This window comes from Aquarana catesbeiana, linkage group LG12 (genome assembly GCF_042186555.1).
Source record: "Aquarana catesbeiana isolate 2022-GZ linkage group LG12, ASM4218655v1, whole genome shotgun sequence".
Lineage (NCBI taxonomy): Eukaryota > Metazoa > Chordata > Amphibia > Anura > Ranidae > Aquarana > Aquarana catesbeiana.
The window spans coordinates 106813412-106837748 of NC_133335.1; the positions used below are offsets into that span (position 1 = coordinate 106813412).

Below are 24337 nucleotides of genomic sequence, written 5' to 3' on the forward strand. Positions count from 1 at the left end.
ACGTCACTGATGTGTGACGGGTGATGGCTGATGGCCACTGATGGGTGACTGGTGATGGCTAACGGGTGACGGCTGACGTCACAGATGGGTGACGGGTAATGGCTGACGGTCACTGATGGGTGATGGGTAATGGCTGACGTCAATGATGGGTGAAGGGTGATGGCTGATGGTCACTAATGGGTGACGGGTGATGGCTGACGGGTGACGGCTGACAGTCACTGATGGCTGACGGGTGACGGCTGACAGTCACTGATGGGTGACTTGTAATGGCTGACGGTCACTGATGGGTGATGGGTAATGGCTGACATCACTGATGGGTGACGGGTGATGGCTGATGGTCACTGATGGGTGACGGGTGATGGCTGACAGGTGACGGTCACTGATGGGTGACGGGTGATGGCTGACAGGTGCAGCGCTGACGGTCACTGATGGCAGTCTTATGTGACAGATGCACTTTATGGGGTGACTGTTGGGTGACAGATGACAATGGGGGGGCGATGGGACAAGTGTTGTGCTTGGTGCAGTACAATACAGACACAGATCGGTAACTCACTGCACCTGGCTCTTCTCTCCTCACACTAGAAACGGTGTGTGAGGAGAGAAGAGCTGGTAACAGCTAGCTACCACTCTGTGTTTACATTTAGTGATTGGCTGTGAAAGGATCACAGCCGATTACGTGGTAAACAGCCACCAGCCAATGGCTGTTTACCATCATCGGTGACGAGCAGTGTTCCCCTGAACAGGCTGCCACCGACGTGCGTATGTGCTGTGCACAGTGGGGGCGGTACTATCTGTCATCGGCCGTGACTTTATCACGGCCGATCACGTGGTAAACAGCCATGCCCAATGGCTGTTTACCCTCCTCGGTGGCGAGTGGTGTCTCCGTGACACACCGCCACCAAGGATACAGGGATGCGTGCACACGATCGCATTCCTTTTTAAAGGGCAGGGCATCATATGACGCCCTCCCAGAACGAGAGCCGCGCCACCTGGCCATCATATGACGGACGGCGGGCGGCAAGCTGTTAAAAGACTGGCTTTGCTGACATCCCTTCTGGCTCCAGATCCTCTTGCTGTTCCACTACTTTTATCCCTGACTTCTGCTAGGCTGACTATCCGTTCTGGTTACTGAATTTTGGAAACGTTTTGACTACGTTTGTTCTTTTTACTTTTATTATTAAACAAGTGTGATTTAACTGTACTTCTATTTTGGTCTGATTTCATGGTTTCTGACAGTAGGCGAAGGCCATGAATTCAGAAGATATTGTCAATCCACTTGTTGGTAATATTTTTTCCAGATTGGATGAGCAAGATCACTAAATGGATCAGTTTGCCATAGGGTTACAAACGCTCCTGAGTCGCACATCTCACCTGGAATCTCCCACTGTGGCTGCTCCAGTACAACTTGAGTTGCAGGCCATCCCTGCTGCTACTCCAGTCTCTGTGCAGGCACCTGCCTCGAGTATTACCTCTATAAGAGGTATGTCTGGTTCTGCTCATCTTCCCCAGTGATTTGGGGGGCGATCCAGTTCAATGCAGAGTGTTTCTCAACCAGGATGAGATATACTTTGAGATACTGTCCCAGGCGTTTCCCACGGACAGAAGCAAAGTAGGTTTCGTGATATCTTTGCTTTCTGAGAGAGCCTTGGCCTGGGCAAACCCTCTATGGGAGATGCAAAAGCTTGTTGTCTTGAGTTACCCTGAGTTTGTGGTCTCCTTTAAAAGGGTATTTGATGTTTCCGCATGCTCCGCTTCTGCTGCCAAGTACTTCATATCCATCAGAGTACGAGAACTGTTGCCGACTACGCCATTGAATTCCGTACTCTGGCAGCAGAGGTTGCTTGGAACAATGAGGCCCTCGTGGCTGCTTTTTTTCATGGTCTCTCGGATTCCATCATGGATGAGATAGCAGCCCGAGATATACCCACTGAGCTGTAGAACTTGACCACATTTGCCATCCTCATTAACTCCAGACCCAGACTCTCTTTTAAGGAGCGCTTGCGGAAGCCTCCTGTATGTTTGCCTCTGAGCTTTGCAGTCCCATCCGTGCCTCCCTCACCTCCCATGCCTCCTGGTACCGAGTCGGTCAGTGAAGATGAACCCATGCACTTGGGCTTCATGCGTCTCTCTGCGGATGAGAGAACCTTTAGGAGGAGAGAAAGATTGTGCCTTTTGTGACCAGGCAGGTCACTTTTTGAAGTCTTGTTCTACCCGTCCAGGGAATGCCCGAACCTTGAGGTCCTGTCACGGGTCCTGTCCTTGAGGTCCTGTCAGTTATCCAGAAGGATCAACCCCTGGTTTCTGTTACTCTTTCTTGGGCTGAGTAGTCCAGGCTCTAATCGACTCTGGGGCTGCAGGCCTGTTCATTGATGCTGCCTTTGTATTGAAGCACTCAATTCCGCTGCAGCTGTGTGACACTCCATTTTCCATTGAGGCTCTTGACGGGAGACCTCTACAGCCTGCCCATGTAACTCATGAGACGGTTCCATTGTCCATGGCCATAGGGGCTCTTCACCATGAGATAATCCAATTCCAAGTTATTTCCTCACCTAAGTTTCCGCTGGTTATTGATTATCCTTGGTTACAGAGGCACAACCCCCCTTTTGATTGGCTCTGTGCTGAGTTTATCTCCTAGTCACCACAATGCAGTGAGACATGCTTCCAGAAGGTAGCCAAGGTCCTGTGCACCTCTTCACTCTCCTCCCTGCCGGAGGAGTACGCAATTTTAGCGATGTCTTTGTCAAAGGTCAAGCTGGTAATTTGCCTCCACATTGGTCATATGATTGCACAATTTGACCTTCAACCTGGTGCCATACCCCCTCATGGCCGTGTTTACCCTTTGTCGGTCTTGGAGGATAAGGCCATGGAGGAGTATGTTGCAGACGCACTTTCTCGAGGTTTCATCCGCAAATCCTCATCTCCAGCTGGTGCTGGTTTCTTTTTTGTGAAGAAGAAGAGCGGTGAACTGAGACCTTGTATTGATTATAGGGGTCTCAATCGCTTCACTATTAAGAATGCCTATCTGATTCCGTTGATTACAGAGTTATTTGACCGCCTCAAGGGAGCAACGGTTTTCATGAAGCTTGATTTAAGAGGGGCATACAATCTTGTGAGGATTAAGGAGGCGACGAGTGGAAAACTGCATTTAATACCAGAACAGGCCATTATAAGTACCTCGTAATGCCTTTTGGCCTTTGTAACGCCCCGGCAGTTTTCCATGAATTTATTAACGATGTCCTCCGAGATTTGTTGCAGTTATGTGTGGTGGTTTATCTCGATGATATCCTCATATTTTCTAAGTCCCTGGAGAGCCACCACACAGATGTCTGTCGTGTGCCTCAGAAACTAAGAGAGAACAATCTCTATTGTAAACTGGAGAAGTGCTAGTTCCATCGTGAACAGGTTACATTCCTGGGCTATGTTATTTCCACTGCTGGTTTTTCGATGGACCCAGAGAAACTTTCCTCAGTCCTACAGTGGCCCCGACCCATGGGTTTACGTCCTCTGCAGCATTTCCTGGGCTTTGCCAACTATTATCGGAAGTTTATTCATAACTTCTCGTCTCTGGTCAAGCCCCTGACTGATATGACCAGAAAGGACGGTAACCCACAGAGTTGGTCTCCAGAGTCCATTAAGGCCCTTGAGAGTCTTAAGGCTGCCTTTGTTTCTGCTCCTGTGTTGGCACATCCTGATCCTACGTTACCTTTTATCCTTGAAGTTGATGCTTCTGAGACTGGTGTTGGCGCCCTTCTGTCTCAACGTCCTACCTCCTGAGAGCGCTATGCATCCTTGTGGCTACTTTTCCAAGAAATTGTCACTTGCAGAGTCAGTGTCGCCATTTTGATGACATATTTCCTATTTGCGGTCCATGCTGGTTGTTGTCCCCTCCCGCTGATGTCATTTCCGGGATTCATGCTCCATGCTGACTCAGACGACGCAATTGCTTCACCAGTGTTCCCAGAGCCTAGGGTGTTCACCTGCTGGTTATCCTGGGACCTTCTGCTGCTGCATATCGTTATCCCTGGAGAGCTGTGATACACTGGGACCTCCTGATGCCGGATCACCTGCTTCATACATCCATGTTATGCTGTAAGTGTAAGTGTTTTTAATCTTGTTTGGGGATATTAAAAGTTTTCTGCACTTAGAGGCGCCTTTTTTTCTTTTTTTTACTTCCAGTAGAGAGAATGCTTACTGGTCTTTTTCAGTTTGTACATATCTTAAGGGTACCTGGTTTCTCCTCTTCAGATTAAAGGGAACAGTTTTGGTCTCAGACGCTTGGACCCTCAAGACAAGCACTTCAGGTCATGTTTGGTAGACATGTGCACTGCCGAAAAATGTGTTTGTTTTCGTTTCATTCGTTTCTCTTTTTTTTCAAGTCATTCGTAATGATCGAAATTCGTTATTTTGAATAAATTTGTAACTTCTGAGAAATTCTAATTTGTTATGTTCCATTCGTTTAGATGCGGTACTCGCAAATTAGAAAATGAATACATTCGGAAATTCGAAAATCCGAAAAGTCAAATTCGGAAATTCCGAAAATTTGAAAATCCTAAATAATAACTTATAATAACTAACTATTAAATTATAGGTATTGGAATTTCCTTTCAAATTTGGCTGTCTATGAATGTAAAGAATACGAATTTATCCAAACTTACGAATTATCCGAAATAACGAATGCCGCATCTAGATGAATGGAACCTAATGATTTAATAACAATAAATAATAACAATACGTTTTTATTATTATTATTGTTATTTAATATTATCAAATTGTTACATCCCATACATTTAGATGCAGCATTTGTTATTTCAGATAATTTGTAACTTTGGATAAATTAGTATTGGTTACGTTTATAAACAGCCAAATTTGAAAGGAAATTTCAATACCTATAATGTAATAGTTAGCAATAGTTATTATTATTAGTTTTCGGATTTTTGTTCTCATTTTCGGATTTTCGTTCTTTTGAATCTTCGGATTTTCATTCTTATTTTCGAATTTACTAATTTCCAAATTTTTGAATTTATGAATTTTTGGAAAAATCCCCTAAAAGGGTTTAGGTTAATTTGAATATTTCTGAATTAACGAATTTGTCGAATGTCGTCGACAAACGAATTGCACATGTCTAATGTTTGGACAATCGATCACCTTAAAGCCTCTGACTGTGCCAGGAGGAATCCTTTGCTCCAGCAACAATAGACAAGTTCTGCTTGCCAAATCTTACCGTTTTAGAGAACGGTAATTCAAATTCCAATAATGTCCTGTCCCCAGGAAGTGCATCATAGGTCACCCCCAGGAGTCAGCAGGAAGTAAATGGCGCAGACTGTGACATCAGCACTGTTCTCAAATTCTTAGGACAATTCAAAAATAAAAATAAGAATAAAATGAATTAGTACCACCTCATCAATGCCCATCAGTGTTGCCTGGTCAGTGGCCATTAGTGTAACCTGTCATTGACCATAAGTGCAGCCTCATTAGCGCACATCAGTGAAGGAGAAAAATTACTTACTTGCTAAATCTTATAACAAACATAAACAGTCATTTTTTTAAAATTTTCAGTCTTTTTTCGCTTGGCACTAGGTGTGAGCAATTCCTACTGCCCGACGCCCCAGACATGCAGCTCTTAGCACAGGGCAGCTGATTTAACCACTTGATATCCGCGCTGTAGCCGTCATTCGGACCTGTGCACGCGCCCTGTGCTCACCGAGGCACTAAGACTCGGGTGATCACCGATCCAAGTAAGGGGCCGGTCGCGGCTCCGTACCATGTGATCAGCCGTTAGCCAATGACAGCTGATCACATGATCAAAACAAAAACAATTCTGCCTCATATGTGCCACCAGTACCCCCTGCCAGTGCCACCTGTCATTGCCACCTGACAGTGCCCACAGTGCCCACCAGTGCCACCTATCAATGCCCATGAGTGCCACCTATCAATGCCTACAAGTGCCACCTATCAATGCCCACAAGTGCCACCTATCAATGCCCACCAGTGGTGCCAATCAGTGCCACCTAGCAGTGCTGCCTATCAGTGTAACCGATCAGTGCCCATTATTGCCACCCATCAGTGCCCATCACTGCAACCCATCACTGCCACCAATTGGTGCCCATCAGTGCCGCCTCATCAGCATACATCAATGAAGGAGAAAAATTACCTTTTTTAAAATTTTATAACAAAATATAAAAAAAAAAATTTTTTAAATTCGGTCATTTTACATTTTTTTTAACAAAAAATTTAAGTCGCAAAGGTGATCAAATTCCACCAAAATAAAGCTCTATTTGTGGGAAACAAATGATAAAAATTTCATTTGGGTACAGTGTTGTATGTCCGCGCAATTGTCATTCAAAGTGCGTCAGCGCTGAAAGCTGAAAATTGGTCTGGATAGGAGGGGGGTTTAAGTGCCCAGTAAGCAAGTGGTTAAAAAACTGGCTCCTAACTTTGTTAGCTGGCTCTTAGATTCTAAGCAAATTTGTCAAGCCCTGCAGTAAGTAATCCTACGTACACAATTAATTATTAATAGTATAAATAAAAATTTCTTACAAAAACAATTATTTCTTACAAAAACAGTTACATACTGTGTCGGAGAGTAAGAGCAGAAAGAGGACAATAGGAAAAAATCAAAAGGAAACCTGCTTGTGTAGGAAAAACCCCCCAAAATTTACAAAAATATCTAAACTTATCATAAATATGTTTAACAATTGGACTATGGAGAATAATATGATAAAAAATCTGTTAAGAAAAAAAAATATATAATGTATATATAATATATATATATATATATATATATATATATATATATATATATACACAATATTATCAAAAGTATTGTGACACCTGTCCACACTTTAATGGACTCGCAGACCTAGACCTAGGGTTTAATATTGAGTTGGCCTACCCTTTGCAGCTATAACAGCTTCAACTCTTCTGGAAAGGCTGTCCACAAGGTTTAGGAGTGTGTTGATGGGAATGTTTGACTATTCTTCCAGAAGCGCATTTGAGAGGTCAGGCACTGATGTTGGATGAGAAGGGCTGGCTCGCAATCTCAGCTCTAATCCATGACAGCATGAGTCCCCTCCCAGTGTCATGAGTAGGCGAGTTACGGAACGCAGCTGCTGGCTCAGCCTCAAAATGTATGGGAGTAGGATTCTGGGGTAGGAGCGAGGGTGGAGCTACCCAAACATACGCTACCATGGAGTCCATAAGGAAAGGAAAATTATGATAACTATTTGATAGGAAGTTGCCTGTTTTTATTGTATTTGTTGTGAGGGTCAGCACAAACCAAAGATCCCTCAAGCTTCTGCCTTTTTCGAAGACACTGTCACACTCAAAAACATGCATTGTCTTCTAGTAATTTTGTAAATACCTTCAGACAAGTGATTAAAGGATTGTATGAACAGGATCCTCCTTAAATGTGTTAAGAGTACAGTTTATTAGACAATCTTACAGATTTATCTTCCACAATGGCCACATCAAGAAATACGATATAGGAAACAGATATGGTGGAACTGAAATGGATGAAAAGAAAAACTGAAGCAATAAAATACATACTTTCTTCACATTTTTCAATGCTACTTTTCACAATCAGGAATATAAAGTATTAAAATCATATCTCTATATTTTCAGGAATAAGGGACTCCTATATATAAAATTTTGTTCAAGAAGTCTCGCAATAGAGGGTGCAGCAGAGCTGCATATAGCAGTCCCTCTGACAGACAACGTATCATCAAATCGAAAAAAAAAAGTGATGTGCAAAACAATTTCCACTCCCTTAATGATAAATTTAGTGGCATTTTCCATAGGGGAGTTAGTTCAGAAAAGACGAACAGCTTGTAGACCAGCCTTGAGGGATGGGTGCAAGATGGATTTTCTCTTACTTCCTTAAGGAATGGAGTACCTTCAAACCACTGCTCTCATTTTACTGACTGAATTACCAACCCTCAGTAACCCTATTATGTGTGTTTGTTTTTTTATTATTATTTTTTATTATTTAAGTGAAAATCAGGTCACATTTTAAGAACCATTCATGCAGAAATCTAAATAATGTCAAAGGGCTAATAAATGCTTTCTTACACGTAGTATTTGTTACATGGTTTGCAATTTGAATAATAGTCAATTCCTTGATTACCTCAAGCGAGCCACTGCCAAGGGATAATGTTGAGCGTAATGCTTTCCGAAGGTCTCTTCATTTTAATTTACTCACCATGATATCTAATCCTAATTTTATCAACAGCTGGATTGCTAAAGATTGCCTGTTGTTGAATGGTAACACCTGTAACACCTGTAACTTGTCTCTTCCTATTTAGAGGATCCGGGCCTCAGGTCTTATTCTCCTGGAGACAATCCTCTTCGGGTCACTGCTGCTCTACTTTCCAGTGAGTGAAATCAGAGGTATTTGTTTTCCCTTGTATAGTACAAATGTTGCACAATAGTGTTCTAAGATATTTTTGTTTGTTTCAGGTATTCATTGTGTATTTTAAACCTGGTGTTTTTCGCTGTATCGCCCTTCGTTGGGTTAGAGTTCTTGGCTTCTGCATAGTATATGGAACCATTGTTCTTAAACTTTACAGGTGAGCAATGTTGAATGTACGTGATAAGTGATAAGTTTTAAAGCGTTTGTTACCCCAACACTTCATATTCCTGATATGTGGTTGCAGTACCATGTACTTTTATGAGAAAGTATCCTGTTCTCTTTGCATTGCTTCCTTTGTGTGAAATCTGTGGTGTGCCTGCCAGTCCCTCTGCTTTCTGGTTAGAAACTGACCACACTATGCAGGAGAGCACACCGTGGTCAGTTCTCTAGCTGTGCTGTGAACTCTCTGTGATCTCCAGTGATCAGACTTGTCCTGACACGCCTCTCCTGCACAGCCATTTACTGTGAAGATCAGTGTGCTGCTGCTTCTCCTCCTCCCCCCAGCTCCTATGCAGCTGAGAACAGAGGGAATGTGGTCACTTATAATAAAGGGAAAAAAGGTATTTATAATGTTATTTTTATATTTATACAAAAATGTTTTCCCTTTCATTCATATTTTAAACTGAATGGATTGTTTTATAATGTGATCATTTAAAATCACTTTAAGTTTCACAAAGACAAGTCCATTATCATAGGTTGCATGATGAGAAGTATCTAAAGAACTATTTGTGCTACTTACTATTACCAATCAAATGATTTATGTCATAGGTTAATGAATAAAAGAATGAATAAGAGAATCTAATGAGTTTATACAGTATGTCCAACAAACACAATGCTTTCTTAAAATATGTGTAGAAACTACATTCAGGTCCATAAATATTGGGACATCGACACAATTCTAATCTTTTTGGCTCTATACACCACCACAATGGATTTGTAATGAAACAAACAAGATGCGCTTTAACTGCAGACTTTCAGCTTTAATTTGAGGGTATTTACATCCAAATCAGGTGAACGGTGTAGGAATTACAACAGTTTGTATATGTACCTCCAACTTCTTAAGGGACCAAAAGTAATGGGACAATTGGCTGCTCAGCTGTTCCATGGTCAGGTGTGTGTTATTCCCTCATCATCCCATTTACGAGATGCAGATAAAAGGTCCAGAGTTAATTTCAAGTGTGCTATTTGCATTTGGAATCTGTTGCTGTCAATTCTCAATATGAGATCCAAAGAGCTGTCACTATCAGTGAAGCAAGCCATCATTAGGCTGAAAAAATAAAACAAATCCATCAGAGAGATAGCAAAAACATTAGGGGTGTCCAAATCCACTGTTTGGAACATCCTGAAAAAGAAAGAATGCATCGGTGAGCTCAGCAACACCAAAAGACCCTGAAGACAACGGAAAACAACTATGGTGGATGACCAAAGAATTCTTTCCCTGGTGAAAACACCCTTCACAACAGTTGGCCAGATCAAGAACACTCTCCAGGAGGTAGGTGTATGTGTGTCAAAGTCAACAATCAAGAGAAGACTTCACCGAAGTGAATACAGACGGTTCACCACAAGATGTAAACCATTGGTGAGCCTCAAAAACAGGAAGGCCAGATTAGAGTTTGCCAAGCAACATCTAAAAAAGCCTTCACAGTTCTGGAACAACATCCTATGGACAGATGAGACCAAGATCAACTTGTACCAGAGTGATGGGAAGAGAAGAGTATGGAGAAGGAAAAACCTGCTCATGATCCAAAGCATACCACCTCATCAGTGAAGCATGGTGGTGGTAGTGCCATGGCGTGGGCATGTATGGCTGCCAATGGAACTGGTTCAATTGTATTTATTGATGATGTGACTGCTGACAAAAGCAGCAGGATGAATTCTGAAGTGTTTCGGGCAATATTATCTGCTCATATTCAGCAAAATGCTTTAGAACTCATTGGACGGCGCTTTACAGTGCAAATGGACAATGACCCGAAGCATACTGCGAAAGCAACCAAAGAGTTTTTTAAGGGAAAGAAGTGGAATGTTATGCAATGGCCAAGTCAAGTACCTGACCTGAATCCGATTGAGCATGCATTTCACTTGCTAAAGACAAAACTGAAGGGAAAATGCCCCAAGAACAAGCAGGAACTGAAGACAGTTGCAGTAGAGGCCTGGCAGAGCAGGGATGAAACCCAGCGTCCGGTGATGTCTATGCGTTCCAGACTTCAGGCTGTAATTGACTGCAAAGGATTTGCAACCAAGTATTAAAAAGTGAAAGTTTGATGGATGATTGTTAATCTGTCCCATTGCTTTTGGTGCCTTAAAAAGTGGGAGGCACTTATACAAACTGTTGTAATTCCTACACCGTTTACCTGATTTGGATGTAAATACCCTCAAATTAAAGCTGAAATTCTGCAGTTAAAGCACATTTTGTTCATTTCATTTCAAATCCACTGTGGTGCTGTATAGAGCCAAAAAGATTAGAATTGTGTCGATGTCCCAATATTTATGTACCTGACTGTAAGTCTGTCTTCGACAATTGATAGAAATTAGATTCTCTATTCAATCCATTATATGGCTTGCTCACTTACTACAATTACATGCGTATTTATTACTAGAAGCAGTATTGTGACATTAATCTGTAGCAGCTCTACCATATCTACCATATTCAAGACTTAGTATTTGATAGGATGGCAGGATGCCCCTTCTAGGAATACAAGCTAGTTTATAAAGTCAAGGCTTGATACATACCGTATATCAAAAAAGACCTTAACTGTTAAGTTTTTTTAGGACTTTGAAATATACTTATTTTAACTTTTATTTAAATTTAGGGTAGGCCTTTAAAATGTCAGACTTTAAAATGTTGATAAATGAAAATGCTAAACACATAATTTTTACATTTTTAATGACAGAGTCATGAAAATTTTCCTTTCGAGGACTGCTCAGCGTATTCCCTACATGACCAGTATGCGTCTAATACGCATGTTAGGCGTTATGGTGATGGTGTGTCTTTGGTTCCTTTTGGGATGGACAGTGGGAACAATGGAGAATTTGCAAAGAGGAGTGCCTGTGGTTGTCCACTCACAAACGCAAGAAGGGCTTATGTTTTACATGTGTGATTATGACCGCTGGGATTATATGATGGCTTTGGGTAAGTTTAGCTTGCTGTTAATTTTATTCTATTTGGTTAAATCTCACCCCTGTCTTACCCCGATCTAGCCACCTCTATCTACAACAGTTCACTTTCACCCTCACTGGACTCTCTTGCTCCTCTCACTACACAAAATGTCAGGCCCTGACTATTACAACCTCGGCAGACCGACAACAGAAACCTCAAGAGACATAGTACTGGAGCGAATGTGGCATAAAATCAACTCCCAGCATGCATTCACCCAATATAAAATACAATTCCTCCCTCCATGCTGCCAAACAAACCTACTTTGTCACCCTCATTAATACTCTGTCCTCCAGTCCTCGTCGTCTCTTTTCTACTTTTAGCTCTCTACTTTCTCCACCCAGTAACTCGCTCACTGCTCATGAGATTGCCAATCACTTCAAAAACAAGATTGATGAAATGCGTGGGGACATCTCCACTACACAGACGTCTAACCCACTTAACATACCCTGTAAAAATCCACTCTCAACACTCTCCTCTTTTGACCTTGCTACTACCGAAGAGGTCTCTAAAGATTTCCCAGAAGGCCGCCTTACCACCTGTCCCATGGATCCTGTTTCCCCACATCTGCTACGGTGTCCCTCTTCTTCTATCTCATGCTCCCTAAATCACATCTTCAATCTCTCCCTCTCTCCTGGCACTTCCCCCACCCAAAACATGCTCTGTTCACCCCCATACTTAAAAAGCCCTCACTGGATCCCACCAGCCTGAACAAGCCTGAACAACTTAAGACCCATCTCCTTGTTCCCGTTTGCATCTAAACTTTTAGAACTCTTAGTCTACAACCATCTTTGCTCCTACCTCACTGACAACAACCTTCTTGACCCCTTATAGTCTGGGTTTAGCTTGCTACACTCCACTGAAAATTGCCCTACTGAAATTCACTAATGACCTACTAACTGCTAAAACCAATGGCAACTACTCCATACTCATACAACTCGATCTCTCCAAAGCCTTTGATACTGTTGACCATCCCCTCCTCCTCAAAAAACTCCACTCTTTTGGCCTTCAAGACTCTGCTCTCTCCTGGCTCACCTCCTACCTATCACAGCACTCCTTCAGTGTGACCTATAACTCTGTTTCCTCCTCTCCTTTTCCTCTTTCCGTAGGGGTACCTCAAGGTTCTGTCCTCGGACCCCTTCTCTTCTTCATTTACACCTCCTCCCTTGGTCTGTTAATAAACTCCCATGGCTTCCAGTACCACCTCTATGCTGACGACACACAAATCTATCACTCTACTCCACACCTTACTCCTGCAGTCTCCTCTTGCACTACTAACTGATATATCAACATGAATGTCACACCACTTCCTCAAACTCAATCTTTCATCCAGCCCGTGGCCCCCCCCCCAACTTCTCCATCCAGATCAATAAGCTCTTAGAGGGAATGATAATGGACTATATACAAGATTTTACTGTTGAAAACAGTATCACTAGCAGTAATCAGCATGGATTCATGAAGAATCGTTCTTGCCAAACCAGTCTATTAACCTTTTATGAGGAGGTGAGCTGCCATCTAGATAAAGGAAGGCCCATAGACGTGGTGTATCTGGAATTTTGCAAAGGCATTTGATACAGTTCCCCATAAACATTTACTGTACAAACTAAGGTCTGTCAGCATGGACCAAAGGGTGAGTACATGGATTGAAAACTGGCAACAGGGGCGAAATCAGAGGGTGGTGATAAATGGGGAGTACTCAGATTGGTCCGGTGTGGAAAGTGGGGTCCCCCGGGGTTTTGCCCTGTGACTAATCCCATTTAATTTATTCATAAACGATCTGGAGGATGGGATAAACAGCTCAATCTCAGTATTTGCGGACGATACTAAGCTAAGCAGGGCAATAATTTCTCCGCAGGAATGGAAAACTTGCAAGAAGATCTGAACAAATTAATTGGGTGGGCAACTACATGGCAAATGAGGTTCAATGTAGAAAAATGTAAAATAATGCATATGGGTGGCAAAAATATAATTGCAATTTACTCACTAGGGGGAGAACCTCTGGGGGAATCTAGGATGCAAAAGGATCTGGTGGTCCTAGTAGATGACAGGCTCAGCAATGGCATGCAATGCCAAACTGCTGCAAGCAAAGCTAACAGAATATTAGCATGCATTAACCACTTCCCATCCCAGCTATTGTTATATGATGCCCACAGAGTATCTCTCCCATCCTGGGTGGGCATCATATGACGGTCTCAGCTACTCGGCACTGTAGGGGGCGCACGCGCCCACCACGTCACTCAGGAGCCGATGCACCTGCCCGGCAGCCGCTATGTCCACTGGGCTCCCACGATTGCTCGTCACAGAGCAGGAACATGGATCTGTGTGTGTAAACACACAGATCCACGTCCTGTCAGGGGAGAGGAGACCGATCGTGTGTTCCTAGTATATAGCAGCAATAGGTCTCCTTCCCTAGTCAGTCCCATCCCCCCACAGTTAGAATCACTTCCTAGGTAACACATTTAACCCCTTCATCGCCCCCTAGTGTTAACACCTCCCCTGCCAGTGACATTTATACAGTAATCAGTGCATATTTATAGCACTGATTACTGTATGATTGTCAATAGTCCCAAAATTGTGTGAAAAGTGTCTGATGTGTCCGCCGCAATGTCGCACTCCCAATAAAAATCGCAGATCGCTGCCATTACTAGTAAAAAAAAAAAAAATAATAATAATAATAATAAAGGCCATAAATCAATTACCTATTTTGTGGGCGCTATAATTTTTGCGCAATCCAATCAGTATACCCTTATTGCAGTTTTTTTTTATTTTTTTACCAAAAATATGTAGAAGAATACATTTTTTTTAAATTGGGATATTTATTATAGCAAAAAGTAAAAAATATAGTTTTTTTCAAAATTGTCGGTCTTTTTTTGTTTATAGCGCAAAAAAAAAAACTCTGCAGAGGTGAATAAATACAACCAAAAGAAGGCTCTATTTGTGGGAAAAAAATTAATTTGGGCACAACGTCGCAGGGGATTAACGATAAAACGATAACTCTCCCACTCTACAAGACTCTGGTCCGGCCGCACCTGGAGTATGCCGTCCAGTTCTGGGCACCAGTCCTCAGGAAGGATGTGCTGGAACTGGAGAGAATCCAGAGAAGGGCAACAAAGCTAATTAAGGGACTGGAGGATCTCAGCTACGGGGAAAGACTGCAAGCACCGAACTTACTTTCTCTGGAGAAGAGACGCTTGAGAGGGGATATGATTTCAATGTACAAATACCGTACTGGTGACCCCACAATAGTGATAAAACTCTTCCGTGAAAGGGAATTTAAAAAGACACGTGGATATTCACTAAAATTAGAAGAGAAGCCGTTTAACCACCTTAAACTGCGTAGAGGGTTCTTTACTGTAAGAGCAGTAAGAATGTGGAATTAGAAAAAAGAGGGGTACTCCCGCGCTATCACTATAGGTGAAGGTGAATATATATAGATAGAAGTGTTACTGCTGCAAGCACCGATAAGGTGACTCGGGAACCAAAAATTATACAGTGCTAATGAATGGTGCTGCGCCGTTACAAATAGACTGCACAATATACATAAAATGATAAAAATTCAAACATACGATAGAAATCCAACTCTTGTTGTAAAGTGAATGTGACTTCTAAAGTGCAACAGTGAAGTACTCAAAATGAACACAAGATGGCAGTCAGAAATCCAAGGTCCACTGCATATAACTCCTTAACCCCTTGCCGACCAGCGCACGACGATATACGTCGGCACAATGGCATGGCTGGGCAAATGGGTGTACAGGTATGTCCCCTTTAAATCATCAGCATATCAGGAATGCGTGCGCCCCCCGCGTACTCCGTGAGTGTGCCCGTGGGTCCAGTGGACTCTATGTGCACCGGGGGCCCGTGATCGTGTCATGGAGGAGCAGAATGGGGAGATGCCTATGTAGACAAGGCATTTCCCTTTCCTGCCTAGCAACATGAGAGAGATCTACTGCTCCCTGTCATCGGGAGCAGTGATCTCTCTCATGTTCTAGTGAGACAATCCCCCTAGAGTTAGAATCAATCCCTAGGACACACTTAACCCCTTGATCGCCCCCTAGTGTTTAACCCCTTCCCCGCCAGCGTCATTTACACAGTAATCAGTGCATTTTTATAGCACTGATCGCTGTATAAATGACAATGGTCCTAAAATAGTGTCAAAAGTATCTGATGTGTCCGCCATAATGTCGCAGTCACGATAAAAATCACAGATCAGCGTCGTTACTAACAAAAAAAATTAATAATAAAAATGCCATAAATCTATCCCCTATTTTGTAGACGCTATAACTTTTGCGCAAACCAATCAATATACGCTTATTGTGATTTTTCTTTTTTACCAAAAATATGTAGAAGAATACATATTGGCCTAAACTTTTTTTTATATATTTTTTAGGATATTAATTATAGCAAAGGAATAAAAAAAAATATATTGATTTTTTTCAAAATTGTCACTCTTTTTTTTGTTTATAGCGCAAAAAATAAAAACCGTAGAGGTGATCAAATACCACCAAAAGAAAAAAAGGACATCAATTTAGTTTGGGTGCAACGTCGAGGACCGCCCAATTGTCAGTTAATGTGACGCAGTGCCGTATCGCAAAAAGTGCTCTGGTCAGGAAGGGGGTAAATCCCTTCCGGGGCTGAAGTGGTTAAAGTGCAATAGTGCAATACACGTCCAGTGCAAATAAGTAAAGTAAGCAAGACTATAAAATCACAAAGTGCTTGATGGATACATAAAGTGCAATAATAATGATCTCTAAATTCAATAGTAGTGAAAACGTGATTGTCCCAATCTTGATCGTGCAATAACACAGGTGCGGTGGGTAGCGCTTCTTTCTATGCAGACACCTCTAGAAGGGGTAGCCTCTTACCTCACAGCTGTAAGGTAACAGCATGGAAATATAGTGATGGTCTGGTATCCTCTGCGGGTCCTTTTCTGGGTGTCTGGTCAATCAAGATGACCCGGGACGATATGCGTCGGGTCCTTTCCTGGGTGTCTGGTCAATCAAGATGACCCAGGACAATATGGGTCGGGTCCTTTCCTCCTTTCCCGGGTATCTGGTCGATCAAGATGACCAGTGACGATACGCGTCGGGATTGGCTGACAGGAACAACCAGAAAGTGACGCAGGTGACGAGCTCGGCTCTCGTGGAGATTTACTTTCTTTACCATTGCTTAATGAGAGTTTTACTTTTTACAGTTTTTATGAAATAAAATTTTAAAAACATACTACACTATTTGGGCATATTTCTCCCCCTCCCCCCCAGACTCGTTTGGGGTGTATGTGGAAACGGAGTATAGCGGAAACATCAGCTACTATTATTGATTGTTGGATCTATACAAGGAGGAAATCCCCCCCCCAGGCTACTTGATCGACCAGACACCCATGAAAGGACCCACTGAGAATACCAAACCATCACTATACTTCCATGCTGTTACCTTACAGCTGTGAGGTAAGAGGCTACCCCTTCTAGAGGTTTCACTGCATAGAAAGAAGCGATACCCACCACACCTGTGTTGTTTGCACTATCAAGAATGGGACAATCACGTTTTCACTACTATTGAATTTAGAGATTATCACTATTGCACTTTATGTATCCATTAAGCACTTTGTGATTTTATAGTCTTGCTTTCTTTACTTATTTGTACTGGACGTGTATTTTACTATTGCACTTTAAGGTGTGCAGTGGACTTTGGAGTTTTGCCTGCCATCTTGTTTTCATTTTGAGTACTTCACTGTTGCACTTTAGAAGTCACATTCAGTTTTCACCAAAGCCCCGTACACACGATCTGATTTCCCGACGGGAAATGTTGGCTGTCAGGCTGTTGGCGGAAAATCCGACCGTGTGTATGCTCCATCGGACAATTGTTGTCGGACTTTCCTCCAACAAATATTGGCTAGCGTGTTTTTTAAATTTTCCACCAACAAATGTGTGTTGTTGGATTTTCTGATCATGTGTACACATGTCCATCAGACAAAAGTCCAAAGTACAAACACGCATGCTCGGAAGCAGAATCAGTCGGTCTTGTAAACTAGCATTTGTAATGGAGAATTAACATTCGTGACGTGGCAAATTATGAAATGGTGCATGCATCAAAATTTAAACTCTAAATTTCAAAATCTAATCTCAATTTCTAATTTAAAAAATAGAATTCAAAAATTCAGATTCAAAGCCAGCTAACAGAAAGACCTAGACTGAATGGCAGATATGGGCTCATCATTAAAGACAGGCCTGTACCCCAACCTTCTCATTCCTACCACATAAGTCTAGTAGTTACTGATAAAAACAGTTTTGATCTAAATCGATATTCATTCCGTTCAGGCTGAGTGTGTTAGTCAAAAAAATCCATTGAGTTTCATGTTTGGACAACTCATGGACAGGGTTAGCACCTCTCCACATGGGGTGTATCTTATCTATCCCCCAAAACTTCAGTTGTGCCGGATTCCTGTCATGTTTTTGTCTAAAATGTAAAGAGACACTATGATATTTATATCCAATCAAAATGTTGTATATGTGCTCAGAGACCCTCTTGCCCAATGTTCTTTTGGTCCTGCCAATGTACATTAGGCTGCAGGGGCACTCCAAGGCATACACAACATGAATGGATAAACAGGAAATAAATTCCTTAATTTCAAATTCCACACCATTGGCAGTAGATCTAAATCTACACAACCCCCTGATGTGGGTGTTGACTTGTTGGCACGCCTTGCACTTCCTGTAGGCGAAAAAGCCAGCTCTTTCCCAAAACATTTGGGGCCTGGTTGGGGGATCCAGAACCTTTTTTTACCACCTTATCATCGAAAAAAGCTGTCCTTCTATAAATGAAGGGAGGGACTTCTGGAAGAACTTTACCTAAAATCTTATCCATTTTGAGAATATCCCAATGTCTCCTAAAAATGGATTCAATATTCCTATATTGTTCATGGAAGTTGCTTATAAAGCCCCATTCATGTTTCTCATCCTGATACCTTTCTCTAGGCAGCAAACATGATTCCTGTGGGGCCATCCCTTTTCTACAAACCGACTCTTTATCTGTTGTGCTTGAGCGGCATAATCAGCATCCAAAGAGCAGTTCCGGCGAATCTGCATGAACTGACCCTTTGGAATGTTCCGTAACCACAGTGGTGACCACTATGCACAGGGATATAGCTGTTCCGATCAGTTGCTTTAAAGAAAGCCTTGGTAAGCAAAAGATTTTCACTTTTCATAACAGTAACGTCCAAATAATTGATCTGCTCACTATTCCAGCTAAATTCCAATCGGATATTGTTAGTGTTGGTATTCAACCAATCTGAGAACTCAATCAATGAAGATTCCTGCCAGATAAAGAACAAATCATCTATGTACTGCTGGTAAAAGATGAGTTCCTTCCTCTTATTCCCAAAAAATCCACTTGTCCTCCCATTCACTCATGAACACATTGAAATTGATTTAGCTGTATTTAAATATATTTTTTTATGTTTTTACTTATAGCAGTTTGTGTATATTATACATTATGACCTTGAGATGGTTGCATTTGCAGACATTTCTGGGTTTATATTGCAGTATTTTTATATTTATATATTTTTATATTTTTGTGTGTTTTATGTACATATTGATAGGCTATTAATTAACATTGATACAGTATCGATATGATATTAATGTTAACATAGTGTTAATATTGTGATATGTCTTATATGTGCATATTATGATATGTTAGTAGGTGCTTTTTCCATCTTATAGCATTTGCTTTATTTGTAGTAGTTATAATATTATACATAGCTGTTTATGTCCTATGGTTTTTGCTTCAAGTTAGGGCTTAGCATGATATACGAGGTATGACCTGTGTTTATGTTATAGTAATCAGGCTGTGTGCGATATATCATATGCATTGTGATCCATTTTGGTCATTGCTGGCAGTGGTGACGCTAATTATGTGCCTCGTTGCTTGCAGGGTTAATTACCTGCCCTCTTATGGTATTTAATGGACGAGCCGTGCCACGTGGTCACGCCCTCTGATGAAGACGTGATGATGAAACGCGTTAGAGCGTGACCACGCGGCTCCCTCGTCAATCACAGAGTACGTCATCCCGGGTCTCATCGCGGCCAGTAATTCTAGGAATTCCAGGAGGTGGTGAGAAGATGTTACGCTGTATTGCACAGGCTAAACTTTGACACGTTGTTTTTATTGATTCACCCTGTAAGCACATTATGTATGCGGGGGTTGTGTGTTCATAATAAATTACAGTATTACGCTATGCAGAGCATTCCCTTGTGTTTTTCTATGTTGCACCTGCTCAGCTGAGTCGTTCCAGGAGGGATCTTTGGTAACCTTGGGAGAGTGTCCAATTTTTCCAATACCCTTGGGGAGATATAAGGCTTATCTAATACTTAATTGCGGTGAGTGCATCACCAAAAGGGTGTTCACGAGGTGGATTGGTGATGGTATTCAGGAAAGGAATGTTTCCTGTTTAAATGTCTGATGGGATACGGCACCGTACACTGATTTAAGGACTTTTGCATGGACTTTGACGTGGCTCACTTTTTGTGTGTGCGGTGTGTATAGCCCACTGAATGTTATTTTATTGCACTGAATATTTCTAGCTATCTTTTAATATTCTGTATTTTTATAATAGCTGCTATAGTGCCCGACTTTAAATCCTTGCAGCGCTGGGATTAGTCACACTTGATGCGATTGATATTTTGTATTGCTATATAAATCCTGTATAATAATTTATAATAATAGATCTCTTACTATATGTATGGGTCTGACTCAACCATGCTCTGTGCCTTCTCCCTAGGTGAGCTCTTATTTTTGTGCTGGGGCAGTTACCTGTGTTATGGAGCTCGTACTGTGCCCTCTGCTTTCCATGAGCCACGTTACATGGGACTGGCAATACACAATGAGATCCTTATATCTGCTGCATTCCATATACTCAGGTGAGGTCAGAATGCAACAGCATGCATATATATCTTTCCTTGTAAATTTTTTACAGATTGAAGGCTCCTTGCTTGTGTCAAGAATATACACCAGGTAAGGAAAATATTCCTTCCTTTCTTAAAAAAAAACAACTCAAAATGATTTCCGAAACTTTTATGCCCCATTCACACTTGTGCGACTTGTTATGTGACTTTGAACCCCAAAGTCTCATGACAAGTCACACCCCATTTTTCCAGATGAGCACCATTCACATCTGTGTGACATAAAGTAGTTCCTGTACTGCTTTGGGTCAACTTTCATGCGACTTGTGCACCAGAGACTTCAATGTAAACCCTCAAAAGTTGCATGAAAGTTGCACCTGCATGATATACATGCGACTTGTGAAAAGAATGCCGACAATGAAAAATAAATGAAAAAAAACAGCGTAGGGTCCCCCATCCATACCAGGCCCTTCATGGAAATTTTCAAAATATTCATACTAGACCCTTGTCCGAGCATGCAGCCCGAAAGGTTCGAAAAGGGGGGGGCGAGTGATGCCCTCAACATGGGGGGGTATTTGGGGCAGGGGGGCTTTGCTGTTGATGGGGGCAAGGGCCTTTTCCCCACAACCCTGGCCGGTGGTTGTGGGGGTCTGTGGGCAGGGGGGATTATCGGAATATGGAAGCCCCTTTTAACAAGGGGGTCCCAGATCCCGCCCCCCATGTGAATGAGTATGGGGTACCAAAAAAACTGTAGTGTAAAAAATGACAATAGGCAGTTTTGACAATTCCTTTATTTAAACCCCCCTCCCCCCTGGGGTAGATCCATGGTCAATCACGCCTCCTGCCACTGCCGATCCGGAAAAAAAAACCTCCAGTCCCAAAGAAGACTTGTGCCATCTGCCAGCTTCTAAATAACTAAGGGGTGGGGCCACCTGCTGACATCATTGGGTAGCCCCACCCCTTAGTTAATGCAGAGCTGGCAGGAGTCTACATCGGAACCAGAGGGTTTTTTCTCTTTTTTGGTCAGAGGTGGCGCTGTGATTGACAATGGATCTACACCAGGGGACATTTTTTTATTTTTTTATTTCTTAATAAAGGAATTGTCAAAATTGTTGTTTTTTTTATTTACAATTTACACTTTTTTGGTAAATGAGTAGAGGTATGTTCCCGCAGACCCCCACAACCACTGGCCAGGAGGCGCTTGTCCTCATCAAAGCACCCCCCCCATGTTGAGGGCATGTGGCCTTGTATGGTTCGGGGGGGGTGCGCTCGCTCATCCCTCCTCCTTTACTGATCTGCCGGGCTGCATGCTTAAGTAAGGGTCTGGCATGGATTTTGGGGGGGACCCCACGCTATTTATTTGTTTATTTTGGTTTGCAGTTCCCCTTAAAACCCATACCAGACCCTAAGCGTCTGTGGGCATGAGGCCTGGTATGGTGAATCAGGAGGGGGGGCACGCTGTTTTTTCATTTTTTTTCAATTGCAGGCATTCTTTTGCTTACATTTGGCTGTCAGTGAAGAAGCCCCCTGACAACTATTGAGTCATCGGTTGTTAAGAACGTGGCAGCTGGTTTCCTGGTCCACTTGTTGACAAGCAGCTATTCTTCACACAGAATTTTAATCAGTTGATCAATTTTCGACCAATCCGAATTTGAATTGTTCTGAAAATTTGGAATTTGTTCAAAAATAAAGAAACCAAACTAAACTAAATTAATTTTTATGTTATGCATATGTCTAGTGACTTTGTAGAGTACAAACATCAAAATTTCATCAACGTCGCACCAACGTCGCATCAAGTCGCACGGTAAAATCGCAATGGAAATTGCACAATTTTTAAGTTGCACAAGTGTGAATGGAGTCTTAAAGATGAGAAAGGAAAATATCATTACTCCCTGGTCTTTGTACATGGCATCAATCATCAGCACAGCACCACTTCCCCAAGCACAGAATTTGTGCACAAGTCACCTTTGTGAGTGTATGTTACACTGTGTTCTTCACTTTAGGTTTGTTATGGTTCCATCACTTCAACCGGATTGGACACTTCTTCTGTTCTTCATTCACACACATGGGACAGTCACAATGACACTTACTTTACTGTTTGTGCCCAAGGTAATTCATACATGCTTATATAAGTTCATAAACTTCTGTAGGAAAGATTTTCCCACCAGGTTCTACTGTAAACATCTTTGTTAGTTTTTGCATGCAGGAGGTCCTCTACAGGAAGAGATTGCAGCTGAAGTGTATGAAGATGAGCTGGACCTGAGGCGTTCTCGATCCAATCTAAATAGCAGTATCACCTCTGCCTGGAGTGAGCACAGTCTGGACCCTGATGATATCAGAGTAAGGACTGAAATGTGAAGCACATGATATTGTAACTGTAAACATAATACCACGGCAATGCTATGCATATACAAGGTGTTCATACACTGCCAATTAGGAATGAGCTGGTTCGCTTTTTCTTTGCAAACAATTCTGAGGTTCGGGTGCTGGATCCACACCCTACTGGAGTCGAATGTTAAAAAACAATAATGGCAATTTTCTAGGCAAGGGATTGCCAAACAAATAACATGAGGGTAGGGCATAGCCTTGAGGAACATTGTAGCAAAGCAAAAAAAAAATGTTTTACATTTTGTTTAGTGTGGAGCATCTATTTTACCTATTCTTTAAGAGAAACATTAAAATACTAAATCCCTTTGAATATCATACTCCTAACCTGCCTGTGAACTGGTGTATCTGTATATAACCTACTACAGCATAACTTACAAAATAAACAAATGCATTTTTAATTTCCTGTAAGTGACAGCTTTGGTCATTTACTTCTGATTGTATACACATTGGTCAGGGATTCCCTTCATCTTTATCAGGGCCTTATCCTAGATTCTACAAAAAAGATAGAACATGGGCCCCGGACCATACCAGGCCACATGCCCTCAACGTGACAGGGGGAACCCCTTGCAAAGCAATTTTGCCTCATGTTGATGAAGACAAGGGCCTCTTCCCAGTGGCGGCTGGTGAAGTTTTAGAATGGGGGGCCAGACCCTGCCCTTCCTTTTTTGATCCCTCCCACGTCTCATAAGCCCCAACCCTTATATAATCCACCCACTCCGTCCCCTGTATTCCACTAGCTTACACCCATAGTGTCAGGAGTATACAGCTCAGCATCACAGGACAGAGTGTACAGCTCCAGCACCACAGGACAGAGTATACAGCCCCATCACCGCAGGGCAGAGTATACAGCCCCAGCACTGCAGGACATAGTATACAGCCCCAGCACCGCAGGACAGAGTATACAGCCCCAGCACCGCAGGACAGAGTATACAGCCCTAGCACCACAAGACAGAGTATACAGTCCCAGCACCGTGGGACAGAGTATACCGCCCCAGCAACGTGGGACAGAGTATACAGCCCCAGCACTGCAGGACAGAGTATACAGCCCCAGCACTGCAGGACAGAGTATACAGCCCCAGCACTGCAGGACAGAGTATACAGTCCCAGCACTGCAGGACAGGGTATACAGTCCCAGCACCACAGGACAGAGTATACAGCTCAGCATCACAGGACAGAGAACATACCTCCCAACTTTAAGGGAGGGGGGTTTGTTTAGGGTGGAGAGGCAGGGAGGGGGGTCGTTTTAGGGTGGTGTGGCAGGAAGGGGGGTTTGATTTAGGGTGGTGGGGCAGGGAGGGGAAAAGCAGGAAGGGAGGGGGAGGGATTTGGGGTTTGGTAACCCCACAGCTAGCAGTCACTGCCCTGCACCACAACACTCAGCAGCCCCACCCTCCCCCCTCCATGAAGCTCTACAGCAGTTGAGAAAAGTGATCAGAGGTGGGGGAGGGGGAGCCAGGCTCCCGGCAGGACACAGTACTCAACGGGTGGAGCAGT

General features: G+C 42.6%; 1 protein-coding gene and 1 long non-coding RNA gene across 2 annotated transcripts in view; one reads left to right on the forward strand and one right to left on the reverse strand.

Moving 5' to 3' along the window:
- Positions 1-24337, forward strand: part of GPR179 (G protein-coupled receptor 179) — a 585836-nt gene that overhangs the window by 403154 nt on the left and 158345 nt on the right. Inside the window, exons 5-10 of the mRNA XM_073608265.1 lie at positions 8301-8369; positions 8455-8564; positions 11299-11537; positions 20335-20473; positions 22459-22564; positions 22649-22795. Of these exons, the coding sequence (XP_073464366.1) occupies positions 8301-8369; positions 8455-8564; positions 11299-11537; positions 20335-20473; positions 22459-22564; positions 22649-22795 (810 nt within the window). The remainder of the gene's footprint in view (positions 1-8300; positions 8370-8454; positions 8565-11298; positions 11538-20334; positions 20474-22458; positions 22565-22648; positions 22796-24337) is intronic.
- Positions 1-24337, reverse strand: part of LOC141114526 (uncharacterized) — a 178708-nt gene that overhangs the window by 14681 nt on the left and 139690 nt on the right. The gene's annotated exons all lie outside the window — the stretch shown is intronic.